The 16542-nt window shown below is 47.5% G+C and overlaps 1 protein-coding gene across 8 annotated transcripts in view; it reads right to left on the bottom strand.

Moving 5' to 3' along the window:
• DNAJC13 (DnaJ heat shock protein family (Hsp40) member C13) overlaps positions 1-16542 on the bottom strand; it is a 554470-nt gene that overhangs the window by 325798 nt on the left and 212130 nt on the right. Inside the window, exon 1 of one of the 8 annotated variants that reach the window (XM_063922374.1) lies at positions 1575-1593. The exons of the other annotated variants lie outside the window; for them this stretch is intronic. Coding sequence (XP_063778444.1) covers positions 1575-1576 — 2 coding nt within the window. The 5' untranslated portion in view covers positions 1577-1593. Of the gene's footprint in view, positions 1-1574; positions 1594-16542 lie in introns of those variants that run through there. 8 annotated transcript variants of the gene reach the window in all.

Below are 16542 nucleotides of genomic sequence, written 5' to 3'. Positions count from 1 at the left end.
GGGGGCATATTTGGCACTGTGGGGACATGTGTATCTGTACTGGGGGCATATCTGGCACTGTGGGGGCATATGTATCTGGCATTGGGGGCATATCTGGCACTGTAAGGACATGTGTATCTGGCACTGTGGGGCATACACGTATCTGGCACTGAGGGGCATACATGTATCTGGCACTGCGGGGCATATGTGAATCTGGTACTGTGGGGCATGTATGAATCTGGCACTGTGGGGCATATATGTATCTGGTACTGTAGGGCATATATGTATCTGGCACTGGGGGGGCATATATGTATCTGGCACTGGGGGGGCATGTGTATCTGGCATTGGGGGGGGGGGGGGCATGTGTATCTGGCATTGGGGGGGTATGTGTATCTGGCACTGGGGGGACATATATTTATCTGGCACTGTGGAGGCACCCGTTTTTTGGCATTTTTATGTTTGTGGCAATGAACTAAAATGACTAAAAATGGGGTTATGACACAAGTTCATACTCGTACAAACGTCATACCGAAAGGTGTGCGCACAAAAATGGGGCATGGCTTAGTGACAACTAGGCCACGCCCCCATTTTTGCATGTGCGCCTTTCTCACACGCATGACAGTAGCTCTTACCCTTGACTAAGGATCTTTTCTGGCTCTCTGCATCTAACTGGTTGGCCACCCATGCTCTAAGGCCTTTTTTATGTTTCAAAGTGTGACATTATATGCAGGATTGTAACCCAAACCAAGGTGCATGGGGTTTAAAATAATATACTGGTTTGCAAAGACCATTTGGGGGGAATTAAATGAGTAAATTTGCCTTTTTAAAGTAAAAATGTCCAGACTTGTTCAGAGGCCCTTTAATACCCCATGCGAATGACTAACTAATTAGACATCTGCAAGATTTCAAGTAGCTAAATTGGGCCAATCATTACATGTCATTTTTGGGGTGCCAAAGAATGGCCTCAAATTATCCCAAAATGAAGCTTTTTGTTAGTTTATAGACCCGAAAATGAAAGAAAGTACTTTAATGAAAACTTGCTTTTTACCATTTTTTAGATTAAAAAGAAAAGAAAAAAAAAGTGGCCTCAAATTACCCGAAATCCCTATTTTTTTCCTACTTTTTTGTTTATCTTTTATTGGCATTTTTCATTTAGTTCCATATATATATATATATATATATAAAACTGGAATTCCACCAAAGTGGAAGGGGCACTCACAATAATAAAAGACATACATAAAGTCATATCTCATAAAATTATTTCATAGTTTAATTGTTGGATCATCTGTTACACCAACTCGCCCTTGATCGACGTTTCGACCCTATATCTGGGTCTTTTTCAAGATAGGCAGATTCGGTGAAGGTTCAGAAAATTCACAGATGTAAATATTACAACATCAATAGAGATCTAGAAAAGATAGAAAACATAAAGACACACTCAGTGCCTCCCAGGCCCCATTGTTGCAAAATAAATACTTCTTTATTACCCAAAGCACACTCAAAGTGCACTAATCCAATACACCTTAAGCCCAGTGGGTAAATATAAACATGCTTCAGTGACCACCCATGTGGAGTCAATTAACTAAAAGGCTTACATAAACCAATCTCTTTAGGAGATGTCCAAATAGCACCTGTCCAATCAACAGGTGGGCGGCCAAAATGCATCTAAAGTCAATGTATACAAAATATCAGAGGTATAGGGAGAAAGACAGCACTTAGTTTAACTCAAGAAAAATAATACACAGGTAACCACATACTCTGGTAGCCGTGCCTCCACATTTATCAGCTTGTTACTTCTTAATATGATCGGCTCTCCCTATAAACAAAAGGGGAGCAAAGCCATTGACTATAAAGATGTACAATAGAGCAGTACACAGATATCACAACCTCTAACTACTCACTATGTCCAGGTGATCTTTCCAATATACATTTGTGTCCAAGCGGTCTATTTAATTGATTCCAATAGGTCAGACAGATCACTAGAGTATAAAACAATACATATTTACTGTCAACCACCTGGAGTGTAACCTTAAAACAATAGTGATAACCACTGGAGTGCAAATACTCACATAGCCGATATCATGCTGTCATAATGCACATGGCTCCACAAACACTGTCTCAGCGCCGGGGGTTATAACCCCGAGCACCCGGAAGTAGAAACAGCATCACTTCCGTTCACTATACACATCAAACAATCAGTATCTACATAACACACGTAAAACCTGAACTGGCCTCCCCACCTCCATACAGTGTCACTTATCACTCAAGCCTGCAGCCTTCCAGCATACCAGGCTCAGTCACCGAACACAGCGGTCCGGGGCGCGCTTTGCGTTCCACGGACCGGAAGTGACTCCGCTAACCCGGTCCGGGACACGTCATGCGTTCCAGACCGGAAGCGTGTCATGCGTTCCACCACATACAGGTGAGACGCATCGGTTCATGCTAGTTGAATAACCAATGTCTCCATTTACTACACTCACGGGGTTAAACCCACAACTACCCTGACGGACAAAGTCCACACTGCTGCAAGGCTCATTAACAATATACCCACTGGGCTAAACTTGGTGTGCGCTCTAGTAGCTCTCAATAGTAATAAATATTTATTAATAGTAAAAAGCGATTATGAAAGACAAATGACAAATATAGATAATGCTCATACTAAATGTTCAAGCATCATGCAACAATAGGACCTGAGGACTTAGTGTGGGACGTACCCTACGTCAATCCTGCCCACTGTGTCTATACTTAAAAAAATAATTAATTAACATTTCAAATTGATATTAAATACATAGTCATCAATACAATATCCCAAATATTACATGGAACAATTCATGCATGTAGTCAGATAACCATACATCACATAAAAAAAGTATATTACAATCGAGAAAAATTTCACACCCCCACGTAAATGTATGAAAAACATGCTATCAGAACACTAACCCCATACTGGAGAAAACATCCCCAGATCCTTAATATGTTTCGATCCATACATATTTCTCTGTGAGGTGTGACACAAAGATCATACATGCAATATAACGTAAAACAATGTAAGGATAGATGTACAAATCAATACATAAGTGGTATAACATATCCACATGCACATTTTAGATCACTTAAATACCATATGAAAAGTTCTTGAAAATAGGACCAGTGGCAGGACCACAAAATCCTGCCTGAGGGACAAACGTCTCCAGGCAGGATCATAACACTTGATTGAAGATCCCCTAATCACAGGGACACCTTCAACCAATCTAAATACATAAAAATGACCACACCAACATAAGTATAATGGGAACCCCCATTGGGGTGCAAAAATGTAACTTCTAGATATGACCAGAGGGGTGATATACACGCCAGATGCAACCCCAAATAAGTTTACCGTTTGATAAGATAGTTCAATGGGTTATATTCATTCATACCCTTGGGGGCGACAGTGTCCAGGGTGTAAATCCAATAACTCTCGCGCTGCTTATGCGCGAGCACCCTGTCTCCCCCATCCTGTTTAGGTGGGACCCAGTCTATCAATTTACACCTCAAACTTGAGACCTGATGTCTATCCTCAAGGAAGTGTCGGGCTACCGGTTTGTCAGTGGACCCAGTTTCAAAAGCTGCACGTATGGAGGTGCGGTGGTTGGCCATTCGATCTCTAAAGGCTCTAGTGGTGAGCCCCACATAATACAAACCGCAGGGACAGATTAATAATAAGAATTTACTTACCGATAATTCTATTTCTCGTAGTCCGTAGTGGATGCTGGGGACTCCGTCAGGACCATGGGGATTAGCGGCTCCGCAGGAGACAGGGCACAAAAGTAAAAGCTTTAGGACTAGGTGGTGTGCACTGGCTCCTCCCCCCATGACCCTCCTCCAAGCCTCAGTTAGGATACTGTGCCCGGACGAGCGTACACAATAAGGAAAGATTTTGAATCCCGGGTAAGACTCATACCAGCCACACCAATCACACTGTACAACTTGTGATCTGAACCCAGTTAACAGCATGATAACAGAGGAGCCTCTGAAAAGATGGCTCACAACAATAATAACCCGATTTTTCTAACAATAACTATGTACAAGTATTGCAGACAATCCGCACTTGGGATGGGCGCCCAGCATCCACTACGGACTACGAGAAATAGAATTATCGGTAAGTAAATTCTTATTTTCTCTGACGTCCTAAGTGGATGCTGGGGACTCCGTCAGGACCATGGGGATTATACCAAAGCTCCCAAACGGGCGGGAGAGTGCGGATGACTCTGCAGCACCGAATGAGAGAACTCCAGGTCCTCCTCAGCCAGGGTATCAAATTTGTAGAATTTAGCAAACGTGTTTGCCCCTGACCAAGTAGCAGCTCGGCAAAGTTGTAAAGCCGAGACCCCTCGGGCAGCCGCCCAAGATGAGCCCACCTTCCTTGTGGAATGGGCATTTACAGATTTTGGCTGTGGCAGGCCTGCCACAGAATGTGCAAGCTGAATTGTACTACAAATCCAACGAGCAATCGTCTGCTTAGAAGCAGGAGCACCCAGCTTGTTGGGTGCATACAGGATAAACAGCGAGTCAGTTTTCCTGACTCCAGCCGTCCTGGAAAAATATATTTTCAGGGCCCTGACCACGTCTAGCAACTTGGAGTCCTCCAAGTCCCTAGTAGCCGCAGGCACCACAATAGGTTGGTTCAGGTGAAACGCTGACACCACCTTAGGGAGAAACTGGGGACAAGTCCGCAGTTCTGCCCTGTCCGAATGGAAAATCAGATATGGGCTTTTGTGAGACAAAGCCGCCAATTCTGACACTCGCCTGGCCGAGGCCAGGGCCAACAGCATGGTCACTTTCCATTTGAGATATTTCAAATCCACAGATTTCAGCGGTTCAAACCAATGTGATTTGAGGAATCCCAGAACCACGTTGAGATCCCACGGTGCCACTGGAGGCACAAAAGGGGGTTGTATATGCAGTACTCCCTTGACGAATGTCTGGACTTCAGGAACTGAAGCCAATTCTTTCTGGAAGAAAATCGACAGGGCCGAAATTTGAACCTTAATGGACCCCAATTTGAGGCCCATAGACACTCCTGTTTGCAGGAAATGCAGGAATCGACCGAGTTGAAATTCCTCCGTGGGGGCCTTCCTGGCCTCACACCACGCAACATATTTTCGCCAAATGCGGTGATAATGTTGTGCGGTCACCTCCTTCCTGGCTTTGACCAGGGTAGGTATGACCTCTTCCGGAATGCCTTTTTCCCTTAGGATCCGGCGTTCAACCGCCATGCCGTCAAACGCAGCCGCGGTAAGTCTTGGAACAGACAGGGTCCTTGCTGAAGCAAGTCCCTTCTTAACGGCAGAGGCCATGGGTCCTCTGTGAGCATCTCTTGAAGTTCCGGGTACCAAGTCCTCCTTGGCCAATCCGGAGCCACGAGTATAGTTCTTACTCCTCTCCGTCTTATAATTCTCAGTACCTTGGGTATGAGAGGAAGAGGAGGGAACACATACACTGACTGGTACACCCACGGTGTTACCAGAGCGTCCACAGCTATTGCCTGAGGGTCCCTTGACCTGGCGCAATACCTGTCCAGTTTTTTGTTGAGGCGGGACGCCATCATGTCCACCTTTGGTTTTTCCCAACGGTTCACAATCATGTGGAAGACTTCCGTGTGAAGTCCCCACTCTCCCGGGTGGAGGTCGTGCCTGCTGAGGAAGTCTGCTTCCCAGTTGTCCACTCCCGGAATGAACACTGCTGACAGTGCTATCACATGATTTTCCGCCCAGCGAAGAATCCTTGCAGCTTCTGCCATTGCCCTCCTGCTTCTTGTGCCGCCCTGTCTGTTTACGTGGGCGACTGCCGTGATGTTGTCCGACTGGATCAGCACCGGCTGACCTTGAAGCAGAGGTCTTGCTAGGCATAGAGCATTGTAAATTGCCCTTAGCTCCAGTATATTTATGTGGAGAGAAGTCTCTAGACTTGACCACGTTCCCTGGAAATTTCTTCCCTGTGTGACTGCTCCCCAGCCTCTCAGGCTGGCATCCGTGGTCACCAGGATCCAATCCTGAATGCCGAATCTGCGGCCCTCTAGTAGATGAGCACTCTGCAGCCACCACAGAAGAGACACCCTTGTCCTCGGAGACAGGGTTATCCGCTGATGCATCTGAAGATGCGATCCGGACCATTTGTCCAGCAAATCCCACTGAAAAGTTCTTGCGTGAAATCTGCCGAATGGAATCGCTTCGTAAGAAGCCACCATTTTTCCCAGGACCCTTGTGCAATGATGCACTGACACTTTTCCTGGTTTTAGGAGGTTCCTGACTAGCTCGGATAACTCCCTGGCTTTCTCCTCCGGGAGAAACACCTTTTTCTGGACTGTGTCCAGAATCATCCCTAGGAACAGCAGACGTGTCGTCGGGATCAGCTGCGATTTTGGAATATTTAGAATCCACCCGTGCTGTTGTAGCAGTACCCGAGATAGTGCTACTCCGACCTCCAACTGTTCCCTGGACTTTGCCCTTATCAGGAGATCGTCCAAGTAAGGGATAATTAAGACGCCTTTTCTTCGAAGAAGAATCATCATTTCGGCCATCACCTTGGTAAAGACCCGGGGTGCCGTGGACAATCCAAACGGCAGCGTCTGAAACTGATAATGACAGTTCTGTACTACGAACCTGAGGTACCCTTGGTGAGAAGGGCAAATTGGGACATGAAGGTAAGCATCCTTGATGTCCAGGGACACCATATAGTCCCCTTCTTCCAGGTTCGCTATCACTGCTCTGAGTGACTCCATCTTGAATTTGAACCTTTGTATGTAAGTGTTCAAAGATTTCAGATTTAGAATAGGTCTCACCGAGCCGTCTGGCTTCGGTACCACAAATAGTGTGGAATAATACCCCTTTCCCTGTTGTAGGAGGGGTACTTTGATTATCACCTGCTGGGAATACAGCTTGTGAATTGCTTCCAATACTGCCTCCCTGTCGGAGGGAGACGTTGGTAAAGCAGACTTCAGGAACCTGCGAGGGGGAGACGTCTCGAATTCCAATCTGTACCCCTGGGATACTACCTGTAGGATCCAGGGGTCCACTTGCGAGTGAGCCCACTGCGCGCTGAAACTCTTGAGACGACCCCCCACCGCACCTGAGTCCGCTTGTAAGGCCCCAGCGTCATGCTGAGGACTTGGCAGAAGCGGTGGAGGGCTTCTGTTCCTGGGAAGAGGCTGTCTGCTGCAGTCTTTTTCCCTTTCCTCTACCCCGGGGCAGATATGACTGGCCTTTTGCCCGCTTGCCCTTATGGGGACGAAAGGACTGAGGCTGAAAAGACGGTGTCTTTTTCTGCTGAGAGGTGAGTTGGGGTAAAAAGGTGGATTTTCCAGCTGTTGCCGTGGCCACCAGGTCCGAAAGACCGACCCCAAATAACTCCTCCCCTTTATACGGCAATACTTCCATATGCCGTTTGGAATCCGCATCACCTGACCACTGTCGTGTCCATAAACATCTTCTGGCAGAAATGGACATCGCACTTACTCTTGATGCCAGGGTGCAAATATCCCTCTGTGCATCACGCATATATAGAAACGCATCTTTTAAACGCTCTATAGTCAATAAAATACTGTCCCTGTCCAGGGTATCAATATTTTCAGTCAGGGACTCCGACCACGCCACCCCAGCGCTGCACATCCAGGCTGAGGCAATCGCTGGTCGCAGTATAACACCAGTATGTGTGTATATACTTTTTAGGACATTTTCCAGCTTCCTATCAACTGGCTCCTTGAGGGCGGCCGTATCAGGAGACGGTAACGCCACTTGTTTTGATAAGCGTGTGAGTGCCTTATCCACCCTAGGGGGTGTTTCCCAACGCGCCCTAACTTCTGGCGGGAAAGGGTATAATGCCAATAATTTCTTCGATATCAGCAATTTTTTATCGGGGGAGACCCACGCATCATCACACACTTCATTTAATTCTTCTGATTCAGGAAAAACTACGGGTAGTTTTTTCACACCCCACATAATACCCTTTTTTGTGGTACTTGTAGTATCAGAAATATGCAAAGCCTCCTTCATTGCCGTGATCATGTAACGTGTGGCCCTACTGGAAAATACGTTTGTTTCTTCACCGTCGACACTGGAGTCAGTGTCCGTGTCTGTGTCGACCGACTGAGGCAATGGGCGCTTTAGAGCCCCTGACGGTGTTTGAGACGCCTGGACAGGCACTAACTGACTTGCCGGCTGTCTCATGTCGTCAACAGTTTTTTGTAAAGTGCTGACACTATCACGTAATTCCTTAAATAAAAGACCATCCAGTCAGGTGTCGACTCCCTAGGGGGTGACATCACTAATACAGGCAATTGCTCCGCCTCCACACCATTTTCCTCCTCATACATGTCGACACACGCGTACCGACACACAGCACACACACAGGGAATGCTCTGATAGAGGACAGGACCCCACTAGCCCTTTGGGGAGACAGAGGGAGAGTTTGCCAGCACACACCAGAGCGCTATATATGTATAGGGACAACCTTATAAATAAGTGTTTCTCCCTTATAGCTGCTATATATGTTTTTATATGCCAAATTAGTGCCCCCCCCCCTCTCTTTTTTACCCTGTTTCTGTAGTGCAGGACTGCAGGGGAGAGTCAGGGAGACGTCCTTCCAGCGGAGCTGTGAGGGAAAATGGTGCTTGTGTGCTGAGGAGATAGGCTCCGCCCCCTTCACGGCGGCCTTTCTCACGCTTTTTATGAGGTAAAATGGCAGGGGTTAAATACATCCATATAGCCCAGGAGCTATATGTGATGTATTTTTTACCATAAATAGTTTTTTCATTGCGTCTCAGGGCGCCCCCCCCAGCGCCCTGCACCCTCAGTGACCGGAGTGTGAAGTGTGCTGAGAGCAATGGCGCACAGCTGCAGTGCTGTGCGCTACCTTTCTTGAAGACAAGATGCCTTCTGCCGCCGATTTCTGGACCTCTTCACTCTTCTGGCTCTGTAAGGGGGCCGGCGGCGCGGCTCCGGGACCCATCCATGGCTGGGCCTGTGATCGTCCCTCTGGAGCTAATGTCCAGTAGCCAAGAAGCCCAATCCACTCTGCACGCAGGTGAGTTCGCTTCTTCTCCCCTTAGTCCCTCGATGCAGTGAGCCTGTTGCCAGCAGGACTCACTGAAAATAAAAAAACCTAAGTCTATACTTTTATTCTAAGCAGCTCAGGAGAGCTACCTAGATTGCACCCTTCTCGGCCGGGCACAAAAACCTAACTGAGGCTTGGAGGAGGAGCCAGTGCACACCACCTAGTCCTAAAGCTTTTACTTTTGTGCCCTGTCTCCTGCGGAGCCGCTAATCCCCATGGTCCTGACGGAGTCCCCAGCATCCACTTAGGACGTCAGAGAAATATAAATAACGTGATCAAGATGACAATGCAGATGGTATGTGATCCGTATTTTCTTCCCAGTTTGAGGATGTATCACATTGGTACCCACCACCATGGACCTACAGGTCACACATCCCCCACAGGGGAAACATCCAGGTTTCTTTTTCATAATGAGGGTCTTGTCAGAGGTGTCACCAGGAAACACAGTAGGGCGCATCAGGAGCTGTTTCAAATTCGGTCCCCTACCAAACGCCATCATAGGTCTAGGCATATTAGTAAAAGGCAATGTAGTGTCAGAGGTCACAATTGGCCAATGCTTATTAATGGATCTCTGAACACAGCCAGACATACCATTATACGTTGTAGGAAATATAATTCTGTTGGTATTGGCTCGTTTAGCCCTGACCTCACCTTTAAATATCATAGTAGCCTTCCTTAGGCATCCCTTAAGGACCCTACGCTTATAACCACGCTCAATAAATCTGGCAGTCATCTCTGCGAGCTGGGCATCCATTGCCCCTATCTCAGAGTTAATACGCATAACCCTGAGGAACTCAGATACTGGCAAGTTGTCTTTTAACGATGGGGGGTGGTGACTACTGGCCAACAGTGTGGTATTTCGATCAGTGGCCTTCCGAAAGAGTGTGGTCACCATTCTCCCCTCTCGGACTGCTAACTTAATATCCAAGAAACAGATCTCATCAGTCGATACAGTGTATGTAAATCTAACGGGATTCGCCAGCTGGTTTAAATCCTCCACCATATTGACAAAAGTCTGTTCAGAGCCAGCCCACAATATAAACACATCATCAATGAATCGTTTATACAAACATATAAATTTACCATATTTCGGATAGATATATGTTTCTTCATATTGTGTCATATATAAATTGGCGTATGATGGGGCCAGGTTTGAGCCCATGGCCATCCCTGATTTCTGCATAAAGAATGAATCCTTATATGCAAAGTGGTTCAGACTCAAAACGAGCCTGACCAACTCTAAAATATACTCAATGGGCTGTTTAAGATTAACAGACCTTTGTAGGGCAATGCTCACTGCCTCCAGACCTTGATCATGCGGAATAATTGTGTATAGGGAACACACGTCCATTGTGGCCAATACCAGTATTTCATCTAGCAGAGTGAAGGCTCGAATAAGTTAAAGAAAGTCATTAGAGTCCCGAATATGACACTTGCTTTCTAGTACTATTGGTTGGAGCATACTATCGATGTAAATGGCTAACGGTTGAAGCACTGACCCCTCTGCCGCTATAATGGGCCTCCCCGGTGGCTTATTTAAGGTTTTATGCACCTTGGGGAGGGTATAGATAATAGGGCATTTTGGGTGATCAACCGTAAGATAAGCATATAACTCTGGGTCCAACCATCCACTCTCTAGTCCTCTTTTCAGAGAATCATCAACCTTGGATTTTATCCCTATTACCGGGTTATAGTCTAATTTCAGGTAAGTATTAGGATCAGATAATTGTGACAGAATTTCACTATCGTAATCGGCCCAGTTCTGGACCACCACCGCTCCCCCCTTGTCCGCTGGGCGGATAACTATATTGGAATTATCTCGTAGTCTATTAAAGGCATTTAGCTCATCTGTGGACAAGTTATCATACATTTTTGGAACCTGACAATCATTAATGTCCTTCTGGACAATACGTGTGAACGTTTTAATACTGGCGTTTGAAGACATTGGGTCAAACTGTGACTTAGGCTTGAACACCGATGCATGGGTGTCCACTGGTCTGTCACCCAAAAATTCCTTTAACCCAAGATTACGACTAAATCTATATAGTTCAACAGTGTTTTGGAATTTACTATGCTTAGTTGTTGGAACAAATGTCAAACCTTTCGACAAAAGTGCTATTTCAGAATCACCTAATGGGTAATCCGACAAATTAAACACGCAATCTACCGTCATCGCCTTCGTCCCCTTCTTCGGGTGGCCACCCCGCCTCGTGTGCGGCCGGTGACTCTTGGATCTTCTATCAGTGCTGCGGACATAGGGTTGCCTGCGCCTAAAAATAAGATTTTACTCACCGGTAAATCTATTTCTCGTAGTCCGTAGTGGATGCTGGGAACTCCGTAAGGACCATGGGGAATAGCGGCTCCGCAGGAGACAGGGCACAACTAAAGAAAGCTTTAGGACTACCTGGTGTGCACTGGCTCCTCCCACTATGACCCTCCTCCAGACCTCAGTTAGGATACTGTGCCCGGAAGAGCTGACACAATAAGGAAGGATTTTGAATCCCGGGTAAGACTCATACCAGCCACACCAATCACACCGTATAACTCGTGATATTATACCCAGTTAACAGTATGAAATATAACTGAGCCTCACTAACAGATGGCTCATAACAATAACCCTTTAGTTAGGCAATAACTATATACAAGTATTGCAGACAGTCCGCACTTGGGACGGGCGCCCAGCATCCACTACGGACTACGAGAAATAGATTTACCGGTGAGTAAAATCTTACTTTCTCTGACGTCCTAGTGGATGCTGGGAACTCCGTAAGGACCATGGGGATTATACCAAAGCTCCCAAACGGGCGGGAGAGTGCGGATGACTCTGCAGCACCGAATGAGAGAACTCAAGGTCCTCCTCAGCCAGGGTATCAAATTTGTATAATTTGCAAACGTGTTTGACCCTGACCAAGTAGCAGCTCGGCAAAGTTGTAAAGCCGAGACCCCCTCGGGCAGCCGCCCAAGAAGAGCCCACCTTCCTCGTGGAATGGGCTTTCACTGATTTAGGATGCGGCAGTCCAGCCGCAGAATGCGCAAGCTGAATTGTGCTACAAATCCAGCGAGCAATCGTCTGCTTTGAAGCAGGAGCACCCAGCTTGTTGGGTGCATACAGGATAAATAGCGAGTCAGTTTTCCTGACTCCAGCCGTCCTGGAAACCTTAAATTTTCAAGGCCCTGACTACGTCCAGTAACTTGGAATCCTCCAAGTACCGAGTAGCCGCAGGCACTACGATAGGTTGGTTCAAGTGAAACGCTGATACCACCTTAGGGAGAAACTGGGGATGAGTCCTCAATTCTGCCCTATCCATATGGAAAATCAGATAAGGGCTTTTACATGACAAAGCCGCCAATTCTGATACACGCCTGGCCGAAGCCAAGGCCAACAACATGACCACTTTCCACGTGAGATATTTTAAATCCACGGTTTTCAGTGGCTCAAACCAATGTGACTTTAGGAAACTCAACACCACGGTGAGATCCCAAGGTGCCACCGGAGACACAAAAAGAGGCTGAGTATGCAGCACTACCTTAACAAAAGTCTGAACTTCAGGCAGTGAAGCCAGTTCTTTTTGGAAGAAAATGTACAGAGCCGAAATCTGGACCTTAATGGAAGCCAATTTTAGGCCCATAGTCACTCCTGACTGTAGGAAGTGCAGAAATCGACCCAGTTGAAATTCTTCTGTTGGGGCCTTCCTGGCCTCACACCAAGCAACATATTTTCACCATATGCGGTGATAATGTTGTGCGGTCACATCTTTCCTAGCCCCAATCAGCGTAGGAATGACTTCCTCCGGAATGCCTTTTTCCTTTAGGATCCGGCGTTCAACCGCCATGCCGCCAAACGCAGCCGCGGTAAGTCTTGGAACAGACCAGGCCCCTGCTGCAGCAGGTCCTGTCTGAACGGCAGAGACCATGGGTCCTCCGAGATCATTTCTTGAAGTTCTGGGTACCAAGCTCTTCTTGGCCAATCCAGAACCACGAGTATAGTTCTTACTCCTCTCCTTCTTATTATTCTCAGTACCTTAGGTACGAGAGGCAGAGGAGGGAACACATACACCGACTGGTACACCCAAGGTGTCACCAGAGCGTCGCCAGCTATCGCCTGAGGGTCCCTTGACCTGGCGCAATATCTTTTAAGCTTTTTGTTGAGGCGGGACGCCATCATGTCCACCTGTGGCCTTTCCCAATGGTGTACAATCATTTGGAAGACTTTCGGATGAAGTCCCCACTCTCCCGGGTGGAGATCGTGTCTGATGAGAAAATCTGCTTCCCAATTGTCCACTCCGGGAATGAACACTGCTGACAGTGCTAGCACATGATTTTCCGCCCATCGGAGAATCCTTGTGGCTTCTGCCATCGCCATCCTGCTTCTTGTGCCGCCCTGTTGGTTTACATGGGCGACCGCCGTGATGTTGTCTGACTGAATCAGTACCGGCTGGTTTTGAAGCAGGGGTCTTGCTTGACTTAGGGCATTGTAAATGGCCCTCAGTTCCAGAATGTTTATGTGTAGGGAAATCTCCTGATTCGACCATAGTCCCTGGAAGTTTTTTCCCTGTGTGACTGCCCCCCAGCCTCGAAGGCTGGCATCCGTGGTCACCAGAACCCAGTCCTGTATGCCGAATCTGCGGCCCTCTCGAAGATGAGCACCCTGCAGTCACCACTGTAGAGATACCCTGGTCCTTGGAGACAGGGTTATCAGCCGATGCATCTGAAGATGCGATCCGGACCACTTGTCCAACAGGTCCCACTGAAAAGCTCTTGCATGGAACCTGCCGAAGGGCATTGCTTCGTAGGAAGCTACCATTTTTCCCAGGACTCGCGTGCAGTGATGCACCGACACCTGTTTTGGTTTCAGGAGGCCTCTGACTAGAGATGACAGCTCCTCGGCTTTCTCCTCCGGGAGAAACCCTTTTTTCTGGTCTGTGTCCAGAACCATCCCCAGGAACAGTAGACGTGTCGTAGGAACCAGCTGTGCTGTTGTAGCACTTCCCGAGATAGTGCTACCCCGACCAATAACTGCTCCTTGGACCTAGCCTTTATCAGGAGATCGTCCAAGTACGGGATGATTAAAAACTCCCTTTTTTTGAAGGAGTATCATCATTTCGGCCATTACCTTGGTAAATGCTCTCGATGCCGTGGAACGTCTGGAATTGGTAACGACAAACCTGTACCACAAAACTGAGGTACTCCTGGTGAGGATGGTAAATGGGGACATACAGGTAAGCATCCTTGATGTCCAGAGATACCATGTGATCTCCCTCGTCCAGGCTTGCAATAACCGCCCTGAGCGATTTCATTTTTAACTTGAACCTTCGTATATAAGTGTTCAAGGATTTCAATTTTAAAATGGGTTTCACCGAACCGTCTGGTTTCGGTACCACAACATTGTGGAATAGTAACCCCGGCCTTGCTGAAGGAGGGGTACCTTGATTTTCACCTGCTGGAAGTACAGCTTGCTGATTTGAGGTAACGGCGAGAGGGAGTCGCCTCGTACTCCAGCTTGTATCCCTGTGATACTACATGCAGAACCCAGGGATCCACCTGTGAGCGAGCCCACTGGACGCTGAAGTTCTCGAGATGCGCCCCCCACCGCACCTGGCTACACCTGTGGAGCCCCCGCGTCATGCGGTGGACTCAGAGGAAGCGGGGGAAGAATTTTGATCCTGGGAACTGGCTGACTGGTGCAGCTTTTTCCCTCTTCCCTTGTCTCTGTGCAGAAAGGAAGCGCCTTTGACCCGCTTGCTTTTCTGAAGCCGAAAGAACTGTACCTGATAATACAGTGCTTTCTTAGGCTGTGAGGAAAACCTGAGGTAAAAAAGTTTTTCTTCCCAGCTGTTGCTGTGGATATGAGGTCCCAGAGACCATCCCCAAACAATTCCTCACTCTTATAAGGCAGAATCTCTATGTGCCTTATAAAGTCAGCATCACCTGTCCAGTGCCGGGTCTCTAATACCTTCCTGGCAGAATGGACATTGCATTAATTCAGGATGCCAGCCGGCAAAATATCCCTCTGTGCATCCCTCATATATAAGACGACATCTTTAATATGCTCTTCATGTTAGTAAAATAGTATCCCTGTCTGACAGGGTCACAGACCACGCTGCAGCAGCACTATCCATGCTGAGGTAATTGCAGGTCTCAGTCTAGTACCCGAGTGTGTAAATACAGACTTCAGGATAGCCTCCTGCTTTTTATCAACAGGTACCTTCAAAGTGGCCGTATCCTAAGACGGCAGTGCCACCTTTTTTGACAACGTGGGAGCGCCTTATCCACCCTAGGGGATATCTCCCAGCGTAACCTATCCTCTGGCGGGAAAAGGTACGCCATCAGTAACTTTTTAGAAATTACCAGTTTCTTATCGGGGGAACCCACGCTTTTTCACACACTTCATTCACTCATCTGATGGGGGAACAAAACACTGCCTGCTTTTCCTCCCCAAACATAAAACCCTCTTTTAGTGGTACTTGGGTTAATGTCAGAAATGTGTAACACATTTTTTTAATGCCGGGATCATGCAACGGATGTTCCTAGTGGATTGTGTATATGTCTCAACCTCGTCGACACTGGAGTCAGACTCCGTGTCGACATCTGTGTCTGCCATCTGAGGTAACGGGCGTTTTTTGAGCCCCTGATGGCCTTTGAGACGCCTGGGCAGGCGCGGGCTGAGAAGCCGGCTGTCCCACAGCTGTTACATCATCCAGCCTTTTATGTAAGGAGTTGACACTGTCGGTTAATACCTTCCACCTATCCATACACTCTGGTGTCGGCCCCACAGGGGCGACATCACATTTTTCGGCATCTGCTCCGCCTCCACATAAGCCTCCTCATCAAACATGTCGACACAGCCGTACCGACACACCGCACACACACAGGGAATGCTCTTACTGAGGACAGGACCCCACAAAGCCCTTTGGGGAGACAGAGAGAGAGTATGCCAGCACACACCAGAGCGCTATATAATGTAGGGATTAACACTATAACTGAGTGAATTTTCCCCAATAGCTGCTTGTATAAACAATATTGCGCCTAAGTTTAGTGCCCCCCCTCTCTTTTTAACCCTTTGAGCCTGAAAACTACAGGGAGAGCGTGGGGAGCTGTCTTCCAGCTGCACTGTGAAGAGAAAATGGCGCCAGTGTGCTGAGGGAGATAGCCCCGCCCCTTTTTCGGCTGACTTTTCTCCCGCTTTTTTATGGATTCTGGCAGGGGTATTTATCACATATATAGCCTCTGGGACTATATATTGTGATTTTTTTTTGCCAGCCAAGGTCTTAATATTGCTGCTCAGGTCTGGAGGAGGGTCATAGTGGGAGGAGCCAGTGCACACCAGGTAGTCCTAAAGCTTTCTTTAGTTGTGCCCAGTCTCCTGCGGAGCCGCTATCCCCCATGGTCCTTACGGAGTTCCCAGCATCCACTAGGACGTCAGAGAAAAATGTGTGCCCTCCTGTTGTATTTCCCCTGTATCTGTGTCAG

This window comes from Pseudophryne corroboree, chromosome 5 (assembly GCF_028390025.1).
Source record: "Pseudophryne corroboree isolate aPseCor3 chromosome 5, aPseCor3.hap2, whole genome shotgun sequence".
Classification (NCBI taxonomy): Eukaryota; Metazoa; Chordata; class Amphibia; order Anura; family Myobatrachidae; genus Pseudophryne; species Pseudophryne corroboree.
This window is presented reverse-complemented; position numbering and strand designations above follow the sequence as displayed.